General features: G+C 38.7%; 1 protein-coding gene across 1 annotated transcript in view; it reads left to right on the forward strand.

Moving 5' to 3' along the window:
* The window catches only part of acap3b (ArfGAP with coiled-coil, ankyrin repeat and PH domains 3b), a 55,730-nt gene that overhangs the window by 3,719 nt on the left and 30,005 nt on the right, over window positions 1-22,006 (forward strand). Inside the window, exon 2 of the mRNA XM_026935574.3 lies at window positions 20,904-20,961. Coding sequence (XP_026791375.1) covers window positions 20,904-20,961 — 58 coding nt within the window. The remainder of the gene's footprint in view (window positions 1-20,903; window positions 20,962-22,006) is intronic.

Here is a 22,006-nt window from a genome sequence, read left to right on the forward strand (position 1 = left end):
TACCACTTTACATATTCCCAGTCAGCCTCAGTGCGGAGAAACAGACAGATACAGGGTCATGACCCTGGAACGCAACATGTGTTTCTAATGGATGTTCTTGCTTAAACAGCACGCTGGAAAGCACAAGAGGAATGTATAGTGTATCATATGTATAGTAGTATGTATAGTGTGTAGTACTGTGTATGTATATATATAAGATGATTCTTTGTTGGACCAGAGAACATGATATATTACATATGCTGTCACTGTGGATTGACTGAATGAATGTTCCTGAAGATCATTGTCTTATAGATCCATCAATGTCTTTCTTCTGAAAATGAATCCTTGGAAGGCCGTTTGTCCACATCGTCATATTTTAGGAAGTCCAGAAAGGAAATTCAATTATCTTCATCAGCTGTCTTTCATGTCAGGACCTGATTTCTGCCAGATGACCCTTTTTATTGGAACAAATCACCCAGCTTCCAACGAAAAGCCTGGCAGAATGAGGTTTTTACCTACGACAGTAGATTTGTCATCACCGGCAGCCATGGCAACAGGCTTCCTGGGTCGGAGGTGGATGCCTGCCTCCACTGCGTGTGAAAGCTTGTCCATGTGTGTTTGTGCATTCATTAAGCATTGCAATAACTAGTGATTTCCACAAACACAATGACACAATCAGATTCAACAGAAAGCACACAATTAATATCTCTTGATTGCATTGTTGTAAACTATCTGCTAGAGAATGGTTGAAAGGCCATGAGGTCAATTTTTATTTCTCAGCAGTATCACCCAAGCAATCACTGATCATACTTAAAAGCAAAAAAAAGTCTCTTAATGAATTCAAATGAAAGACTTTCATGTTAAAATATATGTTCTCCTCTCTGTAAACACGGGGCATCATGCCTTCCAGAGCATGCTGTGAACGTCAGGGAATCCTCTTTCATGTTGCCACCATTTATGAACTTCAAAGCATCACAGGAAATGTGTCACTCGGCGTATAATCTGTCAAGGCTGATGATATGGAGATAAAGGAATAGCAGTATTTATATTTTTATACATACCCAAACTGAAATTTTTTTTGTGCATGTTTAGCCACATGTACGCTAGTGCACACACACACACGCAATATATATATATATATATATATATATATATATATATATATATATATATAAATCAGTATATTTTATCTTGTTCCAAAACATCAAATTATCTACAATATGACCTTCAACTTGTTGGTCTAATGTCACTAATCACTAATAAAATAATATTAATTAATAAAAATACTAATTTAAATACTAAATTAATTATATATGGACAGAAATCTGGAAAAGGTATGGCTGCAAATGCTCACCCATGCACATTATGATTATATTCATAAGTATCCATTTGGAGAAATTTTAATGACTAATAAGTTAATTAACCACTAATATTGCTTGTATCACACCATATGAGGAGATTTGGGGGCATTCTCTTTGTGGAGTCATTGCACTTGGACTCATATACACATGATATTACGATGATTAACCCGGGAAACTCCCAGGAATCTGTGTCTCACTTTCATAATTACATACCTTTTGTCACTAGTTTCAGTATAATTACTTCATAATTAATAGTAGTTACTGAATAATACACTTTAATATTTTGGTGGGAAGATATCTTCCTTCTAAGGAACTTTCAGGGAGAGTATTGTACGCAAATCTTTTTAATGAGATCCCTGGTTTTTGTAAAGCAGAGATTGTTAAGGGGTGCAGGAACCCAGCATTTTAGCTGACATTGTACAATCCAGCATACACTCACGTTCTTGTGTAATGTCGACGTAACATATATGGACTGGAAAACAGTTCAGGAAGCACAAATATCCAGCGAGACTTGACGCCTGGCCTGGAGCCACACATTGCAACATGCTACCTCACACAAATCTCACAGCTTTAGCTAAACAATACCAGCTCTGTGTATTTCATGTAGACCCTTAAGAAAACACAGAGAAACCGGAATAGTAGGCTCATGATGTCAGCATCTCCAAGCTTCGGCTGTTATAACACGGTAATCCCTGCATTTCTCCAGACTAAAAGTGTGGATTGTATGTGGGTAGGGCGTCTGTGTCTCCTCTCCCCACACAATACCAGAGGACTGTGCTTTATATATATATATAATATATAAACTGCTTGTCAGGTGAATCATACTACAGGCGTTGAATGAGCTCATCTACTCTTTATCATATGACCATATCTTCTTACTAAAAGGCTCATTGTTGAAGAAGACACACTGTTATTGACGGCTTCAGTTCCTGCCTTAGAATTTGCTGTAATTCATTATGGACAGGGGTGTGTGCTAATGGGTGCTAGCAGGGGTCACTCCCTCCGTCTTTCAAAGACAAAAAGACATCAGTATAGGGTTTCATTTTTTGGCTTCCAGATTACTTGCTGGTAACAAATGTCTAAAGGTGGATCATTTGGATTTTTGTAGCACCAAGCGCAACAGCACCACCAATGATCTATAGAACAAATACACCGAATGGTATGAAAGAGCAAGGCTGGGACTGATTTCATTCTAGCCCAGACTGTAGATTCATGCAACCTATCAGTGACAGTTGTGTAAGGTGATCACACAGAGTGAAACGCCTCTAGATCTTCATTTCGCTTGATATTGTTTAGCATGCTTCTCTATCACATCCATAACATGGTATCAGCAGTGACTGAGAAGATGCATTATATAAAGAACGTGAACAAGGAAGATTATTATTATTATCTATTATCATTATTATCTATCATCCTTTTTCTCAGCAAAATGCCTTTGGAAGAGAAACTAAAAGTAGTTCAGTAAAAGAACAAATTATACAAAATGACAGATGACAGAAATGAAAGTTTAATGTTTTTGGTTTCAGTGAAAGAGTTACGACTTTTCTGTTCAGCACGTTTGGTGTGCAGAGGAAATGCGGCTTGAACTCAGTCGGGCATTACAGACACTCAAATAAATTAGGAATTACAAATGCAGCTGCCTATCTGCATTAAATGTGTGTGTGTGTGTAATAGTTCATCCATATCATTCTTATTGTGCCATATAATGGCACAATAAGACCTTGTGATATAATGCCATTCAAACTACTGATAGATATTAGATTTTAGCCCTCCTCTCTCTGAAAATAATAATTGTGTTGAAATTTCAATAACAGTCTAAGATCTGAATCTGACAGCAATTGAAAATGCAATATCTTGTATTAGAACACGTGTTTTTTAGCAAACACGGAGGACCGGCTTGATAGCATGTTTTATGCTCAGTGTGCTTCCTGAAAACCGATTCATTCTCACAGCTCTCTGGGGATAATGTGTTTGTATTCTGAGATGAGGTCATTTCAAAGTTCAGAGGTCTCATATTGATGGGTTTTAATATCCTCTGAGAAAAATCAGGCCTTCGTTCATTACGGTTAGGAAGGATTTGGTCTCTTTTTTAAGAGGACTCATCTTATAAGAGGATGCTGGACTCGTGATTCATCTTTGCGAACACTGCTTTTGGTCATTGAAACAGAAAAAGAGAAAAACCTGTTTTTTTGGCTCATGATTGGTGTTTCATTTTTGAACCCAAAGCAGTCTGCTAATAGCCTTTTGAAATGATAGACTGCTTTTATTCAAACACTGATGATCTGCTCTTCAAGAGTCCAGGACGAAAGTTCTTGAATGGCCTGTTGGTGGAGTTGAAAAAAATTTGGCAAGCTCAGGTTTTATCAGCTATTCAATATGGCTGTTTGGATAACAATATTGTTTTGTCTAGGCTGTTTGCAGTTGATGCATTACTCCTGTGTGGTCGTCCATGTCATGTCCAATTAGTACTCTTGATAAATGCTCCATTGCGTTTTTAACCTCTGAGAGGTTTTAATCTTGGTCACTGGCTGCTAGATTTGAAGTTTCAGTCTGAAATACGTGCATGTATATAGTTCATCCATGACTCATTCTCCAAACCCGGAGCAGTGTCCATTCACCATCTGGAGCTGTTTATTCATGCTTGCTGTCTACAAATTGCCTATAAGTTTACTTTAATCGCTATATCTATGTAAATCACAAGACAGCCTGAAGATCCAGAGTTCCTATGAAAGAATTTTGTCTAAAATCCCTCTGAAAACCCCCAGGCTTTTCAGAATGTTGGAACGTTAACTTACGTCACATTTGCACATTTTTAGCATGACCAAGAAGCCTTAGGGAAGTTGGTTAGAGAGACTGGCAGCATGGTAGAGAGAATATTTTCAGTTCCCAAAACCCAAAATGACTGGGTTTGCTTGTCAAGCTGTTCTCACTGCCGGTCTTGGGCCTTCTGGCAGCGCTGCATCAGGGAAATGTGTTGCTGTTTAGAGTGCAGCCATATTGCATGTAGGCCTCAGCAATGTTTCCTTTGTTGTTGCTTTTTGGCCACAAATGTATCAGTGAAATATGAAGAAGACTAAATAGGCAACATGTGGCGAACATCTGAGTGTGTCAGCTTAGTGATATTTTACTTACTAATGTGAAAAACTCACAAACTGTAGCCCAAGAGGCTTCTGCAGAAATCCTGAAATATTTTCTCTAATCGTCTACTATAATGCCTTTATGTGGTCATTTATGTGGTTTATGCCTTTTCAAGGACTTTTCAAATAAAATGTCATGCCAAAACTGGATCAGTTATGCATATAGTACATGAAAGGGTTATTAAAAGGGACAGAAACTTTGTGTGTTTTGACAGCTTAACAAAGTCTTCTTGATGGCTCAGTATCGATGACTAATGCTCAGCACTGATTGTAGTGACAGATCCATTCTGGCTGAGCTGCTTTGTCTTAATTTCAAAATGTTCACTAAGTATGTGTCAGAGAGTAGTGTAATGGTATTGATGGAGGTGCTCACTCTTTCTTTCTCTCTCCCCTTCTCATTCCATTAGGAGTAATTAGGAATGGGTCAAAATGATCAGCTAGCCACCCAACATCGATTGGCCATCCAGTAGCCAACTAATCAATTGGGTTTTGAAGAGCAAGATTTTTTTTTAAATCTACCTGCTAATCTGTTTTTTGCTATCATCCAACTATTTTTACAGTCATCCAGCGTATTGTCTAGCAGCTCATTTTGAGTGGTTGTGGTAGGCGAACCTTTGTTTAACTGTGTTTGATAAAGCAGGTGTGTTTCCCATCACCATCACCATTCTTACAGTGTGCGAAGCAGTAAGAGCTAATATGATTAACCAGAGTTGCCAGGTGTAAGGAAATTTTCCAGCCCAACTACATCTCAAAAACCACACAAAAGACCTGAAACTAGCCCAAAAAAATTGAGAAAAATTGAGCCCTGTAAAAGGGAAACATGTTTTTCTTCTTTCTATCAGCCTTTGCATGAGAAGCAAGGTCACTGCCCACTCCATAATCCCCCATCCCCCTTAACCAATCATTGCAATATGTCTTACAATAGAAATGGTTCAACAAATAAAAGACACACTGTCTGCACTTTCACTTTCCCTTTGTATGTGGAAATCTATTAGCTTTAATTCCAAATATTTGCTATAAAACAAGATTTTGGTGGCCGTTTAATATTTATAAACTAATTTAATGTAAAAAACCGTAACACTGGCAACCCTGTCATTAACTCTCCTGTCCGCTGCTCCTCCTCCACTGAAAATGTTTCCTGATTCTAAGAATTATACACACTGTCTGCACTTACACTTTGCCTTTTTTTGAGAACATTCATTAGATTTAATTCTGAGATTTAATGCTGAATACTTTTAAACTAGCCCAATTTGATGTAAACACCACAACACTGGAGACTCCTTCCAAAAATATTTTAAAAAAATGTCTCCTCACAAAAATCTTCATCATATCAGCATATACCTGATTTTTTAAAATCTGTTTATATGGAGCATCTGCCGTACACATCCCTGTTGTTACTATAGAAACAATATATTAGAATGAGCTTTCAGGCCGAAGTATTGTCTGAGCTGCTGTTACAGAAAATTAATCAACACCTTCGGACCAATCAGAATCGAGAATTCAACAGTGCTGTGGTATTAAGGCATAAACCTACTTTATTTGATTAATAGGCAAGCACGTCAATCGACTTGCCATTCAGACAATCCACCAACTAACCACCAACCATTTTGAATATATGTACTTTTGCACTTTTTGTGTACGTTTGGTTTAATGGGTCAGTTCAGATTTTTCTGTCATAACCCAGACTCTCTCAGTGTGAATGTGCATGTGTGCGTATCCTACTCCCAGCTTCCGGAGTGTCTTTTTATTACCCTAGAGCTAAAATGACACCTGAAAATATGTCCAGCTTCAGCCTTGCCATTAATAACAGCAGTAATGATGGTTCTCAGCAGTGCTTTTTCCACTAAGGCCCAATGGGGGATGCTTGGCTCTCTTCATATTATTCATAAATTTGATATTGCCGTAATTTATAAGGTATTGTAGTGAAAGAAAAAATAAGTTCAAGCAAGATAATAATTAAATTTAGGGAAAGAATGTTACTTATGAATAGAAAAGAATGGCATTAGTGTATGCTTAGGCTTTTTGGGCAATGTAGTTCAGTTTGTCAGTCCAGTTATTTGAGCAAGAACGCTGAAGGAAAAATGTGCATGGATGTGTTTCAGAGCCTGGAACTCATCCAATCCAATAAACACTGTCCAAGTGGATTTATATATGATTGAACTGTGAGTTAATGCTTATGTTCATCAAGAGAATTGATGCAAATAAAGTCTTATGTGCTAGATCTCTTGTCTGCATGATAGCATGAGTGAAACAATGCATTTTATACATTTTCAACTAACACACTGAATGGTTTAGTTCTCAGAGCTGTTCTGTAATAAAAATCCAACAATGAAGGATTTCATGAGACCCAGAAGATAAAATAACATCCCTTTTCCTCTCAGAAGCCCATGTTTCACAGCCTGGAGAACCATCAGTTTTCCGCAAGTCATCTCCAAAGCATGGCCCGGTGGGAGCCGGTGTTGGAAAATCCAAACAGCTGAAGTATTGTCATTTTTTTCTTATTGGATGGGCTCATGGTGGGAAGGAAGTGCATGGTCAGTATACAGCACATTCAGTTTGGTTTGGTTCACTTCAGATCCAGACCTGGATGATGGTGAACTGCACAGCTTGACCATTGGGAGAAAGGAGAAATGTTAGATCAGCGCCAGAGCAGCAGCTTGGCAGGCTGTAGTCTTGAACTGCATAGCCGCTGACTAAGGCTTCTTCACATTCTGAGTGTATATGTGAACTGGAGTGGTTTGAAGAAAAGTTGGAGTGCAGTTTTAACCTGTCGGAGCACCAAAGTTCACCAGAAGTCAAGAAGTGGTTAATATGCCTAGGTGCCCTTCATGTAAAAGTGATGCTGACCGTAGTTTGAAAGCTGCCACGTATGTAGTTCTAGTCATCCTATGCACACATGGTCCCTTAGTGCTCTAGGGCTGTATTCAGTGTTGACGGTTTGTAACCACAGTATGTCATGGTGGTATTTACGTTTTGGGCTTTAAATACACTCACCAAAACTATGGAATGCTTTTTGAGCCCAATATTAAATATGTAAATATCATTTAATCAATTAATAGTATCATCCCTTTAAATTCAACAGAAGGTTATTTTCGCATGCAGGAGATCGGATCTTAATCAGAGACATTGCTTATCTCGAGGTCTGAATTGTTTTTGGATAAAATTATGAACTTAAAGTGAGCTGTAAGTGTAGTAGATGAATGCTTGGTTAGCTTATCCTTCAAACCCTCAGTACGTTCTCATTGAAACGTCTTTGTCACTCGCACCTATTCTTAGTTTTCCCTTTGATTAGTTTTTATATTTAAACCCTCGCGTGTGTTTTTGTCCTGTGCGAAGTATTGTTCAGTGTTTTGCTGCCTGTTCATACCGAGCCTTTGTTCCGTGTTTTTGACCTGTTTATAGACCGTGTTCTGTTTACTAGTTCGCGTACTTTAGATTACCCTTGCCGTAGCTGTTTGTAGATCGCCTGACCTTTGCCTTTGTACTGTTTACGAGTTTTGTTTCACATTTTGGATTTGTCTGCCTGCCTCTCAATAAATTACTCTTTTACTGCATTTGCATCCTTCTTCGCCTCCAATACATGAGAATCTCTTGATTTTATACTACATTGTATTACATTTGACAGCAAAGAAAACCAGAAAACCGTATTTCCTTATTTAGTCTGCATTTTCTATCCCTGTTTTTTTTTTAGGTTTAAAGGCAAGTCCTTTTGTTTAAAGGCGGTGGTTTAGATGCTATTGAAAATCCCAGTCTTAGATGGTGCTACTCAGGAAAAATCTTGCAAATTAAGATGCGTGAATTGGTGAATGGCGCAGCCAAAGAAAATCAACTTGAGTATCTGCGTAACCCAACTCTGAACACAAGCAACTTTCCTTGTGTAAATATTGACCTAAATTTTGGACTTGACTACGGCCCTAGATTGTAATGATGCATCATTTGATCATTCTGTCCTATAGCCCAGCGTACTTGTAACACACAAACATGGTCATATAAGGGTTAACTGAAGTCTTTTAAAGATTGCGTAGTATATTACAGACCACCCTGTGTGTTTGTGTAAACCTACCCAGAGGAACCTCTCAAAATCTTTGCTATGACTTATGTGAATCCTTTGCTCCCTCTGTGTCCCTTCATTCCTCTTTCCACATCCAGTCTTGTCTTAAAGCACCCCCTGAGGTCTGGACAACAACAGGGCTCATTATGTTTATTTTCTCCACCATCTCTTTTATTTCTTTCCAAGACTTCAGTGATTTTATTGGGCTGACTTTTCCAAAGTGGAGCACAAGCGCAATGATGGTTTGGAGTCTTGGTCCATTTTAATCACATTTCATTTCTGGTATCGTACTTTACGACATGGTGGCCTTCCTGACCTCCCCCATGAGGTCCACGAATCCACGAATTCATCTATACAGCTTACATACAGCTGTGAACATTCTGACCCTTCATTTCCTCTTTTAAAAAAAAAGTGGTTCACATATTTCCCCAGCTCCATAAGGCTCTTCCATGAGAACATCTGTATGTTTTTTTAACATTTAGCCCCCAGTAGTATGATAAATTTGCATTTGAGTATTCGCTCCGAAACACAGCTAAGTAGGGCCCCTACAGAGATGTTCCTTTGAGCACATGTTGCGCGACAGTGACTTGGCATAAAAGCAGTGTAGTCTGATGAATAATAGCTGCATTCAAAAGAAATTCGGTTTTGTTATCTCTTTAAGTCGTCGAACAAATGTGGCACCCATTTGTGCCGTCACCCTTGGTGTGTCATCGCAAGACGTATGACTTTTGGAATCGGCGAGAAACAAGCTGGGTGTGATTACTATCCGTTCCAAGAGATGACTCAATTAAACGTTCCAGATCATACTGTTGATGGAGGACAATGAGAATTGACTCCAGAAGTTGACTCCCCAGGTTCTGTTCTCGGTGTGTGTGAGAAAGACGCCGGTCTCAGACTGTTTAGAGAGAACCTGGACAATAACCCAGCAGTTTCTCCTTCTGTTTCCATGTCTGGCTTTGTATTTTTTTTTTCATCCCTTCACTGGAGCTACATGTCTAGGCTTATCTGTTTGCTCCAGCTCCTTCTGCCAAGCACAACAACCCCCACCAAGACAATTAGCAACAGCTCCAGAAACCCTGAACTCTGTAGTGTTCTCTTATGATGGCCAGGACTCCTTTTTCTCCAGCAGTTGCTTATGTATGTGCTTTTTGGAGAACTGGTTTTGTTTGACAGCGATCTCTGCGTTTGCACTGCTTTTTGTAAAAGAATTGCATTGATAAGACATTTTTTAAGAGCAGCCGTATCACCCAAGGGCTCCAGTCTGTCTTTCTTTCTCAGGATTAAGACAAAGGTCTGGTGTGAGCATTTCTCCTGACATTCTTCTTAGTCATGGTAATGGGTTCATAAGTGTACAGACAATGATGTCTGATGCTTGGTTGGAGAGTAGGAATGTTCGCAGTGATGATGGCCTACCTGTACATTTATAAGCGGGCTCTCTCTTTCTCTCTTTTTCTTTCTCCATCAATGGGCCTCATTTATCAAACTGAATATGAATGAATGTGTTAGGAAATGTTCACAGGACCGTTTACACATTGATAAAAATTCTGTTAGTTTGTAAAAAAAAAATTTTATCCTACGAAAGCTTGATCAGCTTGAAATCGTATAATTGGAGATGAGTTACTGCAATTTTTATATACGGATTACATTTTCAGGTTTAAATCGCACATTTATTTAAATTTCACACACAAATTAAAGTAAAATTAGTGAAAATTCATTTCATATTAATGACTTAAAAGAAAGCAATTCAAAACAAAGACTAGAGGCAAAGGAGAAAAGGAGAAAGGTTTAGTAAATGCCACACTTAGAAGGCGTTCTTTGACTTTTTACTCATCATTTTGTCATTTTCAGCTCTCTGTGAGATTTGCCTTTTATGGACTTTTGTGGGTGTCACTAAACGCAAATCATCTGTGCGTGAACAACTTGGTAATTTATGACAGATTGGTGTATATCACCATACGCATGTGAGCATGAAGAAAATCAGCATTAGAAAAACTTTTGAAAATCTGGAAGGATGTCCAGGACCTTCTACTCAAATGCTGAGAAATCACACTGGAGCTCTCTCTCTCTTTGTCTCTCTCTCTCTCTCTCCCTCTCTTTCTCTCTCATTGACATGTTTTTGGTCTTGAATGAGCAATAACCACAGGTCTTGGGTGTGTTTTCAGAGCAAAAGTGCTACACGGGTGGGCCATGATGATGACAACTTGTACATTTTTGTGTGTTTTCCATGTCCTGCTGTCAGCTTTTCATTTCTGGAATGTGTTAAAATACTGTTCTAACTTTTTTATGGTATCACTTGTGTTTGGCATCAGTTGGTAATTACTGGTTAGTGGTGGATGAGTTAATCAGCACATTGAAAACTGCAGCGTAGTGGTTTGGAAAATATTACCAAGAACTCAGCAGACACTTTCCTATATACTGTAATCAGCCACCTTTATGTGTTGTGTATATGGTGCAGAATTATGGTTTTTCTTAACTACTTTACTTCTACATCATCCTCTTTTTTCTCCAGATGCCTAGTTGTATTTAAAGGACTCACCATTGCCAGAGACAACACCAGAACTGGATTCAAAAGCCTCCCTGAGACCTTGACAGATTCTATTAGCAGTAGAGGATGAAACATATAAATGATGCCCAGTCATAATAGCCTGGGTTCATGTGTATTCAAATTGTTGCAAATTGTTGGTTCTCATCATATTTACGTGGGCTCCAGGGCTAAAGAGCGTGCTCAGGTCTCTTTTTTTTTGCTGTGTCTGTTGGCCATCAATGTGGAGCTGGGGAAGGTCCAACGTCTTGTATAACCCATGGGAAATTCTGGCTCAGTGGTCGTCTTGTAAAATACGCTTGTCTGGAGAGCATCCGGACTCTCAAGTGTTTAATTTGAAAGGGGAAGGGACACTCAAACAAAAAGAGACTGATGTGCAATTAAATCAAGCACACATCTGGCCATTGCATTAACTAAGTAAAGCCATTTTTTTGTGTGATTTCGGTGTTATTTTAAGATTATTACTTATCACACTGTATGACATGATCCCAATAAATCTTGGCCGAATTCTATAACAGAATGCGGGATAAAGTTTTCTCACTGTCAGATTATATCATGAAGATCTAATTGAAAGAAAATGACGACATTCTGCATAAAATGAGCTCGCATAAACAGAAACAAGCCCTTAGTATATTGTTAAGTAGAAATTTCTGCCTAGAAAAAACGCATATTGAAATGTGAAGTACAGGATTTTGGAGCCGTTTGTGGTCGAGTAAAAGGGGACAACATGGAAGACCTATTCTTCAAAGTGAGCTTGAGGTAATAAGGATATTTCTTTCTGCCCATTAGCGTGCATGGTAGTTATGCATGTAGTAATCTTATGTTAAATAGTTAAATAATTAATTAATTTGCATTTCGAGTTTCACATCATCCTATGGCATCCTCCTATTGGTGATTTTTAGATGAGCATCACAGCAGATTTTAATAAAAAATTTCTGAAACTCCCAGAATTTGAAGTCAACTGTCTTTGGTCGCAATGGCACTTAATTTCTTGGGGCGCATTTCACCTATCTCAACTCACAGCCAGTGATATTTTTGTCTGCCACAGCAAAATACATTCTCAGGAGTAAGATCTCCAGCGTCACAAGCTAATCTGTCTTATTTATTGGATGCTTTTACTTCATATCTGGCACAAATAAGTCTGCACAAATATTTCTGGATGTTTTAAAATGCATAATGCTTCCAAGGTCGCTTATGTAAGAAAACCATTGTCAGGATTTTAGCTGCATAACTCACAGTGTTAGCACGAATGCTGTATTTCAGAAAGGAAAAGAATGTGTCTTTTCGCCATGATTACAAGAGAGCCAGCTCACAACCATACACAGCATGTCATGTGATGAGAAAGCAGTCGCAGCATACGACTGCACAAACCAGTCATGACCAGTTTGAACCCAAAGTTGTGGAATTACTAAGATTTGCAAGCCATTGGGGTTGTCATCTTGCTTTAGGATTTAAAAACTCCTGTTACCTCAATAAAGTGTGAATAAACCTTGATGCAATGAACAAGTAGATGTTTAGTGTGTCTGGGTTGCACAAGACTATATATATAGGAATAGGGAATAACATATTGAAAGTAGACAGGTAGAATTTTTTAAAATTTGATTTAATTTGAAGTGTAGAGGTTTATGATGATATACTACAAATCATGCAATCAGTAGATTTTGTTCTTGGCTCGAGTCTTAATCTGACTTTGGGAAAAGGTGCTATTTTCCCTCCAGTTTACTAGGGAAAAGTCTGAAGCCAAAACAAACCAGATTAGGTCTCACCAAGACCAGCGCCTGAGCACTTCAGTCAGGTTTTTCTCCCAACTCTCCCTCAAGTAAATACGCCGCTCCTGAGGGAGCCATTTTGTGAATCGCCTTTGGGGCCTGTCACTTTCTCATCCTGATTCACTCCTGCTGTGGGTTCAGTCTCTTCCCATTACAGCGGGAGGTGGAGAGAAATATTGCTAACAGCCCTGAAGGCTCTCATGGACAATTAGGTATAGAAACAAGGACAGGGGGATGGATTTCATTTAGGACAGTGGGAATGTTTCTGATTTCAAGTCTCACTTCCTTTTTGCTTCTTTTCCCCTCATTCTAGGATTTAGGAAAAGTGGAAAAGTGTGGGAACTCATCAGCATGTCTCAATTCACCCCATTTACTCACTGTAAATTCACTGACAGATGAGTCATATCTGATGGATGACACAGAACTCTGCTATCATGAAAGCTACTCACCATGCTGATCTCGTGCCAATTTTTTGTTTCTCACCCTCCACCTTTATGCCATCTGAGACGAATGACAAATCTTCTCTTAACCCTGGATCTGGTTGGTTGTAGTGGTGATTAGGTGATGGATGGCAAACCAGTATTTCACTGTTTATGCTTTATGGTATCACATTTCACTGCACTTTTACAGTGTGAGCGTAACAGCTGTTATGGCTTCTCTCCGCTGTACCATATAGCCTGCTGTGGTTAGCAAGCTGTAGTTTGCGTGCAATCCAAACAGCAGGGAGACTCCCAGCCTCTTGCTGAGGAGCATGGGTCATATCCTTGTCATTATCTCATGACGCAGGTCTCTGGCTGTGAAATTGCACCTTGTGGTAGCAGTGAAATCCGGAGGTGTGACGCTAATCGACATGAGCTTTGATGTCAGCCTCATTATGTGGTGTGACTTGTGGAGAAATGGAGAGCTATATGTCAAAATAATACTGTCTCTTTTGACAAAGGTAACCAAGCAGTTGCTCATTTTGAGCTAAATGTATGAGACTTTAGAATAATAAACACAATTTTTATGGTGAATAGTTTTCATTCATTCATCTTGAAGCGCTTTATTCAGATCAGGGTCACAATGGATCCGGGGCCTACGCCAGGAACGCTGGGAGCTAGGCGGGAGTCCATCGCATGGCAGGTGATTGGTTTTACATGGAGAAAAATGTTTTATGTATACGAAACCTGATGGGAAAGGAAATGCCCTACAGCGATGACTCCTCTTTTATTTTTTCTTAAGGCTAGTCTTTAATCCTAATGATTAATTTTCATGTCTTATCATAGTACCACTCCGTTCTTGAAGTGATGTCAACAAGTGTTAAAACACTTAGAGGAAGTGATGAACATTTCAGAACAAACGTGTTCCATATGAGGAGGTGTACGACCTGTTTTCTCTATGAAACATGGACACACAACACAAATCAGCACAAAACACAAATCAGTGAATAATCTTTGGACAAGTCTTTGGCTGACTTCTCTCTGTTTCCTCCTTTCACATGATTTTTTCTTGTAAGGGAATAAAAGAACCACATGTCTGATCACTGGCCAGTTGGCAGGAAGTGGGCACTGTTCACTCCATCTGGCCTGAGTAACTCTGGAGGAAACAATGGTGATTACATTTTACAGATACAATTCTCTGATTCAGCTTTGTTCTTTTAACACTGGGAAGAAGCAGTTCATCAGTGGGAAAAGACACACTTAGATATCTGTATCAAAAAGACCTAACTTCTGCTTGGTTTTTAAATAGAGTTAAGAGCTCTAAACTAGTACAGCCAGTAACCACCTCCATATTACTAATTTGGTTGGACCTATTCTTTCCTGTTCTCTCTCAAATGCTATTTTTGTGTCCAGAAATAGATGGTGATGTTGGGGGTGAGACATGTAAAATATGCAGAGGCATTGGTATTTTTGAATCCATTTTTGGTCCAAAAGTACATCTGCGAAGCCAAAGTACTATATTCAGACCTTCAAGTGAAGACTTTAAAGTCCTGTCCTCTTCTTACTATAAATATGATATTCTTCCAAAATATTAACACTCAGAGGTTTATGCATTTTGGATATCTAGGTTTTACAGCCAATAAAAATGTCTCTGTTTCTAATATGCTGCTTTATATCATTTTTAGCACAGACAGGGCTATATGATTGTTGTCTTTCCAAGCGTGTCAGGTGACGGTATTAAAAGTTAAATGAATAAAAACTGTTCTGGATGGCCTATTCCTACTATTGAGATAGAAATTTGACTCATCCATATAGTTTACAGCTCTTTCATCAAACTGAAAAAGTGCTAAACTGTGAAAGTCACAGGTATGCTCGTGACACAATTTAATGTCTCTACACTAAATAAATCTTAAATGATTAAGCAATATGTAAGACATGATCTTTCATAGTGCTCAGACCACAGATGGTTCAAATACGACTGACTGAATTATTCTACATGTGCCGAATTTGAACTAACGACTCTGTGCAGTTGAGCAACAACACCTAATGCGTGGAACATCATAAAATTAATAGAAGCAGTCAAACAGCTAATAAAACTATAGATTCACACATGCAAGTGATATTCACACAAGAGGCCAGAAGACACAATTGTTCTGTCAGCTTTATGGTTATTTGTATCACTAAAGTATAGATTGGAAATCTGTAGGTGAATGTAATAATATGTCATTACTATGATGAGCCGCTGGCCCACGCTCAGTTTTTATAGGACTGAGAGGAGTTAATTTGATTGGAAATTGCAGCATCATGCTGTAAAACCCTTGAAGGTAGCACTCCCTGTCACAGGTCAAAGATACTCACAGCAACAGCCTATAAATACACTTCATTTTAAAACATACACAGGTGTAACCACTCACTCATTACCCGCTCGTTCTCTGCTATTCCTCCTCCTATTCACAGCCGGTGCTTGACATTACCATCACTCTAACACACGCCTAACCATACCTCTTTAATTTGTTTATTGTGACCCCAACACTTTTTTACACTTCCGGTCCTCTTTACCACACCATGGCAATGATCGTATGTCTTATTTGTGTAGTTTTATGTAGTCATGTGTTTAGTTTTTTAGCTATAAACACACAAGACACCACCTTTACAATAGAGCTGTGAGTGGTAACAACTGAATGGTAAATCCTGCAATACAAAAGCAAATACAAGCAATGCAAATGCTGGAAGTACATTGTCTCTTTTCTGACTGGCTATACCAGTCAGACTTCTCTCCCTAAACAATTTGTATTGCCTACTGACAAAAAAGAGATTCTCTGTTCTCTCTGTCTTTTTTTAGATAAAGGGACTCACTTTTATTTTGCCTGCTCATAAAGGGAGGTCTGTAAAGGGCAGACACATGTGAATATAGATTGATGTTCAGTAAAATGCTCAGCCCTCTCCCTGAAGGCCCTAGTCATCAGGCGAATGAAATCAGCTGCTGTTTTAGCCAGTTGAGGTCGTTTACTAACAGCCCGGGCTTTGTCAGTGTTCCAGCGGCCGCTCGGATGCGGGAATGTGCTGAGACAACGCAGCATTTTAACCACGTGCAGGTGTTTTGCCTTTGTCCCGTGCCACTGCAGCTTCCCAGTATTCCCAGTATGGAGGATGTATAGGATACAAGCAGCTGGCACTGGAACAATGAATTTCTGGGTGGACTCTAAGGTCAGATCTTGCCTGGGGCAGGGGTGATAAACAGTGCGTGTGTGTGTTCGGATTAAAAAGGGTCAAGGACGTGGAGCCAAATTAATTAAGTGGAAAGAGTAGGGAATTAGTTATGTAGTCCTTCCAAAACAGACATTGCAAAAGCATGATTTGAGCTCAGAGTAAATTGTTTGCTTTAAATACAAAATGTTTTTCTAAAGGACGTTCTGATATTTTTGCATCAGTCTCATAGGGTTAGTATTGAGACTGGACACATACATGAACACTTTCCCTCTCTCTCTCTAACAGCCTGTAAAAACATGCTTAGGGCCACCAACAAACTTGTGATAAAGCAGACAGAGAGCCCTTTTAAGAACCTTAAAAATAAACAATGGTCAGGACAGTACAGCAGAGAGGTAGAAGAATTTAGTGACCACTTGCTGTTTCATTTCTCCTCATTTAAAAAAAAAAAAACAATAAATGAAAATGCATTCACAAATAGGGCAAGAAAGTTACTGATTTGTAACATGTAATTGTCAACAGGAAAATGTTTTTTCATAGTGTTTAATGGATGATGAAACAAATTCTTGACATTACAGTATAAAATTTTAATTAGATATTGTGTTTGTTTTTTTACAGTTGTCATGGAGCATTAAGTTCAGTGTACCATTTTGTCTTAGCTTTTTTTAATTGAATTTACTTTGAGGCAGCATTGTTTTTCTGCATTTTCTTGCAGTTGTTCTTGCAGTTATTTCAGAATCAGGATTTTTTTCAACCAACCATGATAGAAACTACATAGTAAACTCCAGAATTATTGGCATTATTGTATAATACAGCATAAAATCATACTTGTCTTGGTTTAAATAATAATAATTTCTCTCAATTATGTATGTGGTAAAATTATTGACAATCCTAAAATTAATGAAAAATTGCAATTATTATAATACATACATTAATGAATTATCAGTCGTTCTCAGTCCCCAGAAACTGTTGCTTTTGACAGTTTCCTTGTGGTGCAAATGAGGCACACATGTAACATTCTTTTGTCATTTATCACCACATAAAAAGAGCTTTTTTAACATAATAGAATGATGTATATAAAAATAGCATAAGCAGTGAACATAAGTACACTATGCTATATAGGGTGCCAATAATTTTTTTGGAAATCATTTTTTGGTCTTTTTTTTTTTCCAAAAATGAAATTCATATGTTAGGAAAATGTACTGAAATATTATTAAGAATATTACTCATGGTAACATATGCTCTTTATTTTATATGTAATAATTTTTTTTTAAATCAAGGGTGCCAATAATTCTGAAGTTGACAATATAATATAAAGGTATTTGCAATATTCAGGTATATGGTACAGTTATGGTGGTAGCCTATACTTATGGAGGTCAAATCAAATCCTAAATATTATATTTAAAAGAAAAAACCAAGAATTTTATACTGTCTGTTGTAGTTTTATGGGCTCGTAAGTGTCTGATTCAGCTGGTTTGAACCAATATGCCAGCTTTGGCCTGAGATGAGCTGGAAAAGCCCCATGTGGTACAGACACGTGGGGCTAAGAATAGTTCTCGGATGGCTGGGAGGCTGTACAATGCCACTGAAGCAGAGATGCAAACCCGAGTCCCTTCTCCCATGATTACCATCATCATTCTCTTCAGCCTTCTGTCCTTTTGCTGGTTTTTCACACAGATATTAATGTGTGCCTTTAACATTCTGATAATGGCATCAGTGTCATCTTTGCATTACAGCAGGTCACAATTATGAAATATGATCAGTATGGTTCAACCAACAGCTGGTGCAGATCAATGTGTAACTGAGCTCTCATATGGTATATGGTGCTATGAGATTTCATTCGACCTATCATGACATTAACATTGCATTTTATTTGTGATATACATATTGAAAACGATATGTAGTTGTTTTTTTTGACTGAGAGGCTTTGAACAGATCTCTGCGTGGCATTTCGAGAACCAGGGTGGTCTTTTCAGCTCAGCTGTCTGGGCAATAGTCAGGTGAAAATCACAGGAATGTGACATCCATGCAGCCTTGTCTCAAAAGTCACACTGCATTCCAAGCTGCTTTTCTCTCTCATTCTCAGCTGTCTTGGCCATCAAAGTTAAACTGACAAAGGCCATGACTACTAAATCCCACTTGAGCTGGGAGTGAGGGCGTTATTTTTTTGCAGTACAGCAGCATGTTACTATCGTTTCAGACTAGATTTAGCCCAGATCATGCAGGATTTGGCTGGGGAATTAGCCAAAAACAAACCTGCTGTCAATACCACACCTCCTGGAAGTGCTGCTCTGGACAGAACTATGCGTACTCACCCTGTCCCCAGAGTCGTCATTGCATGGAAGGAATTAGTGACTTTATGTACGGGTATTATTTTCCATAGACTTCCACCAATGAGATTTCCTCTGAAGGTCGAAGTTGAATCTTGAGTCTTGACTCTTGTATAATGAGTCCATGCTGTGTGGATAATTAGTGCACTTAGGAGGAACGGGCCCAGCCATAACCTTTGTACCCCACTGTGCAGTTATGCGTAGCGCTCAAATGCACACAATAGGCATTTAAACTGTGCCTAAACGGATTTATTGCTGCATGGGGTGCTAAAAATGTGTTTCTTTTTTAGTAGGGAATCAGTAGGGGGTTTAGTGCAAGAATACTATGCATAAACCGAAAATAATTACAAAACTTACACAGTGAAGCTGGGAAGAATTAACTGAGTATTAATGATTGGTCACGACTCTATAAGTGCACTCAGCAGGAAGCACATTCCCACCACACCATGGCCTTTTGGGTTACCATGCTGTCCGACCCCTGAGTGCACATATTCCTTCATTTTGTAAGTGTTTTTGTGTGTGTGTCCATATGTGAGGTTAATGAACGGGTGCTTCTTGGAGTCAAGGAGGGGTAACGAGGACAGCTGTGACTTCACATGATCTCTGGCCTCAGAGCTGGAGAGATTACATCAGAGGGTATCACCACCATTTGCAAATACGAAAAATACGAAAGGGGAGGACGTTACTGTTAACTGTAGGATAGCTACATCATAGATAATAAGAAACCTAAATGCACAGATGTGCATAACATTGGTAACGGTGAGATTTGTTCAATAATCGTCTGTAACTCTGTAAGTCTATGAATCAATTTTCCTTCAATTTCAGTAAAGTATGCAGGCTAAATATACATTTGAACAGAAATGATCCTAAGCAGTGCCAGATATTAAGAACATTAGCTAAGAACTTATGTCAAGCTAAACACTAAACTGGAATAAACAGTAAACGAACCTTGCCAGCAGTTTAGCAGTTATAATGTCTGTCATAAAGTGTAAACTCAGAGCTTTCACCTGTTCTTGTCTTGGTAAGATCTTGACAATTTGTGTAACAGCAGTGCGTCTGTATTAGTCAGTGTTAGTCCAATCCCAGGTAGTAAACTGATATTTGGGCCAACATTGGGCCAGCATCAGCCATTCCATGGTCAATGTTGGGCTCCAATATAATTTTGTCCATTGGGCCAACGTGAACGCTACCAGGCCCAACAGACGTTCAGATACTTTTAAATCCATCGTGCCAACGTTGGCGCAGCCATTCCGCCAGGTTGACTTTTCCAGGGTTGCACTAGGTTTCCTATCTGTAATATACATATGTCATGATCTAACCACAAATTATCTGAGGAATGGAAGTTTGATAACATTCCTATTTATTTGGTGGATGCTTTTAACCAACTTTCAATTGAGACAGCATGCTTTCTAACAATCGGCTCTAACAATCTTCTAAACCCTATCTCCAGAGCATTATCCATTGAGCTCCAACTGCTCTGAACATCAACTGATATTAATTATGTTTAGCCGCATGCTTCCAGGGGGAAGCTACTGAGTCATAGTTTGCTCATGTGGTGATGTTTTGTGTTTGCTAGCTACTGAAAGCTGAGGAATTCAGTTGAGTCTGGCAGTCGGATGCACAGCATGGAATCTGAGCTAAGCTTTTTTTTTTTAGTAACAAACAGTGTGTTTTATATAATGCTTACTATTATGTGCTCTGAGTTCACTATGCTTTTAGTAATGGCTACATAAACAAAATGAGAAATGAGCAGCTGCAACTGTGCAACTGTGTTACATTTGTGAAGTGATGCTTTATATTTCATGCATGGCACCATTGGGTCTAATTCTTATAGCTCTATAGCACTAATTATACTACCTCACTGTATAGGAACTGTATAGGAGGAGATACAGGGTTTAATTACATCCAAATCTTCTCTTCTCTTCTCCCATGCAACCACATGGTATGAGTCTCAATATGACTCATCATTATTTGTTATTATTTGAAGATTTTCACTGCTAAACTGTGATCATGGTGAATTAAGCAGGGCCTCATGGGTCTACAGCTGTTTTTCAGTATCATGATGATGCCTAACAAGAATGTGTGTGTTTTCTTTTTTGTCTTTCCAGAGCAAACATCGATGAGGTGGAGACAGATGTGGTCGACATAGAGGCCAAACTTGACAAGGCACGTGAGATCACACCAACCATTCGGTCAAATGCTCAGGCTTTTGATATTAATGCACCATGGAAACCTGAGGTTAATTTTTCTCAAAATGTATTGGCGCTTTTTGAAGTGTAAGGAAATGAAAAGCATCACTGTGTGTGATCATAGCAGATTTGTAAAGGAACAGAGTCATGCAAGATTTAAATCCCAGGTCAGATTGTAGCAGCTTAGCGAGGATCAGAAGAGAGAACAGGGTGGGCTTCGGGTGTTCATCACAGAGCGCTTTCGAAAGTGTAAATCCTGATAACACAAATCTATGCCTAATTGATCTTATGCCTAATCTGAAGCCATGCAAGTGCCGTGAACTGAAAGATGTAGCTATTCTTTTTTCCTTTACTTAGTCCTTCCTATTTCTCTGTCTCTTCAGCATTGTCCTACTACACACTGACACATCAACAAGCATACATCCATGTGCGTCATGTCATATACGCTCCAGTTTCCCACTAACACGATTAGAGCGAGTCTGCAGCAGCTTCAGTTTCATTGTGTATTGCAAAGAGACAAGTGCCACACTGAGAGCTTTCCAGTATCCTGTGTCCATGTTATTAATTTATAAGGTTATAAGAAGGAGAATGTATAGGGATTGCAGGCAGTGACATCAGTGTAATTGGTTTTGCTTCACAGAGTCTGTGGTAAGAAAGATTTATGGGGAAAATAATGGCATCTGGATGCCGTGAGCTAATCGAAGTGCTCACTTTTCATGAAAATGCTCTAAAAATAGAAGCCCTCATTTTAAATCATGATAAACAGATTCAGGCTTTCAGTGGTTTGATACTGGCATTCGAAATCATCAAACTGCAAATTATGTCAGAAGACACAAAGAACCAATGTGGTTGCATGGTTGTTATTCCAAATAGCACACATTATTCATTTCTATAACCAAAACCAAATTGATTAAACAAGTGGAACCAAGTGGAACTCCTGCTTTGTTAGAATAACAATAATTACAAATAACAAAAAAGACCTTTATAGATAAACTATGCTAAACTATGCTTCATTTGATTGC

The sequence above is a fragment of the Pangasianodon hypophthalmus genome, chromosome 20 (genome assembly GCF_027358585.1).
Source record: "Pangasianodon hypophthalmus isolate fPanHyp1 chromosome 20, fPanHyp1.pri, whole genome shotgun sequence".
In the NCBI taxonomy this organism is placed as follows: domain Eukaryota; kingdom Metazoa; phylum Chordata; class Actinopteri; order Siluriformes; family Pangasiidae; genus Pangasianodon; species Pangasianodon hypophthalmus.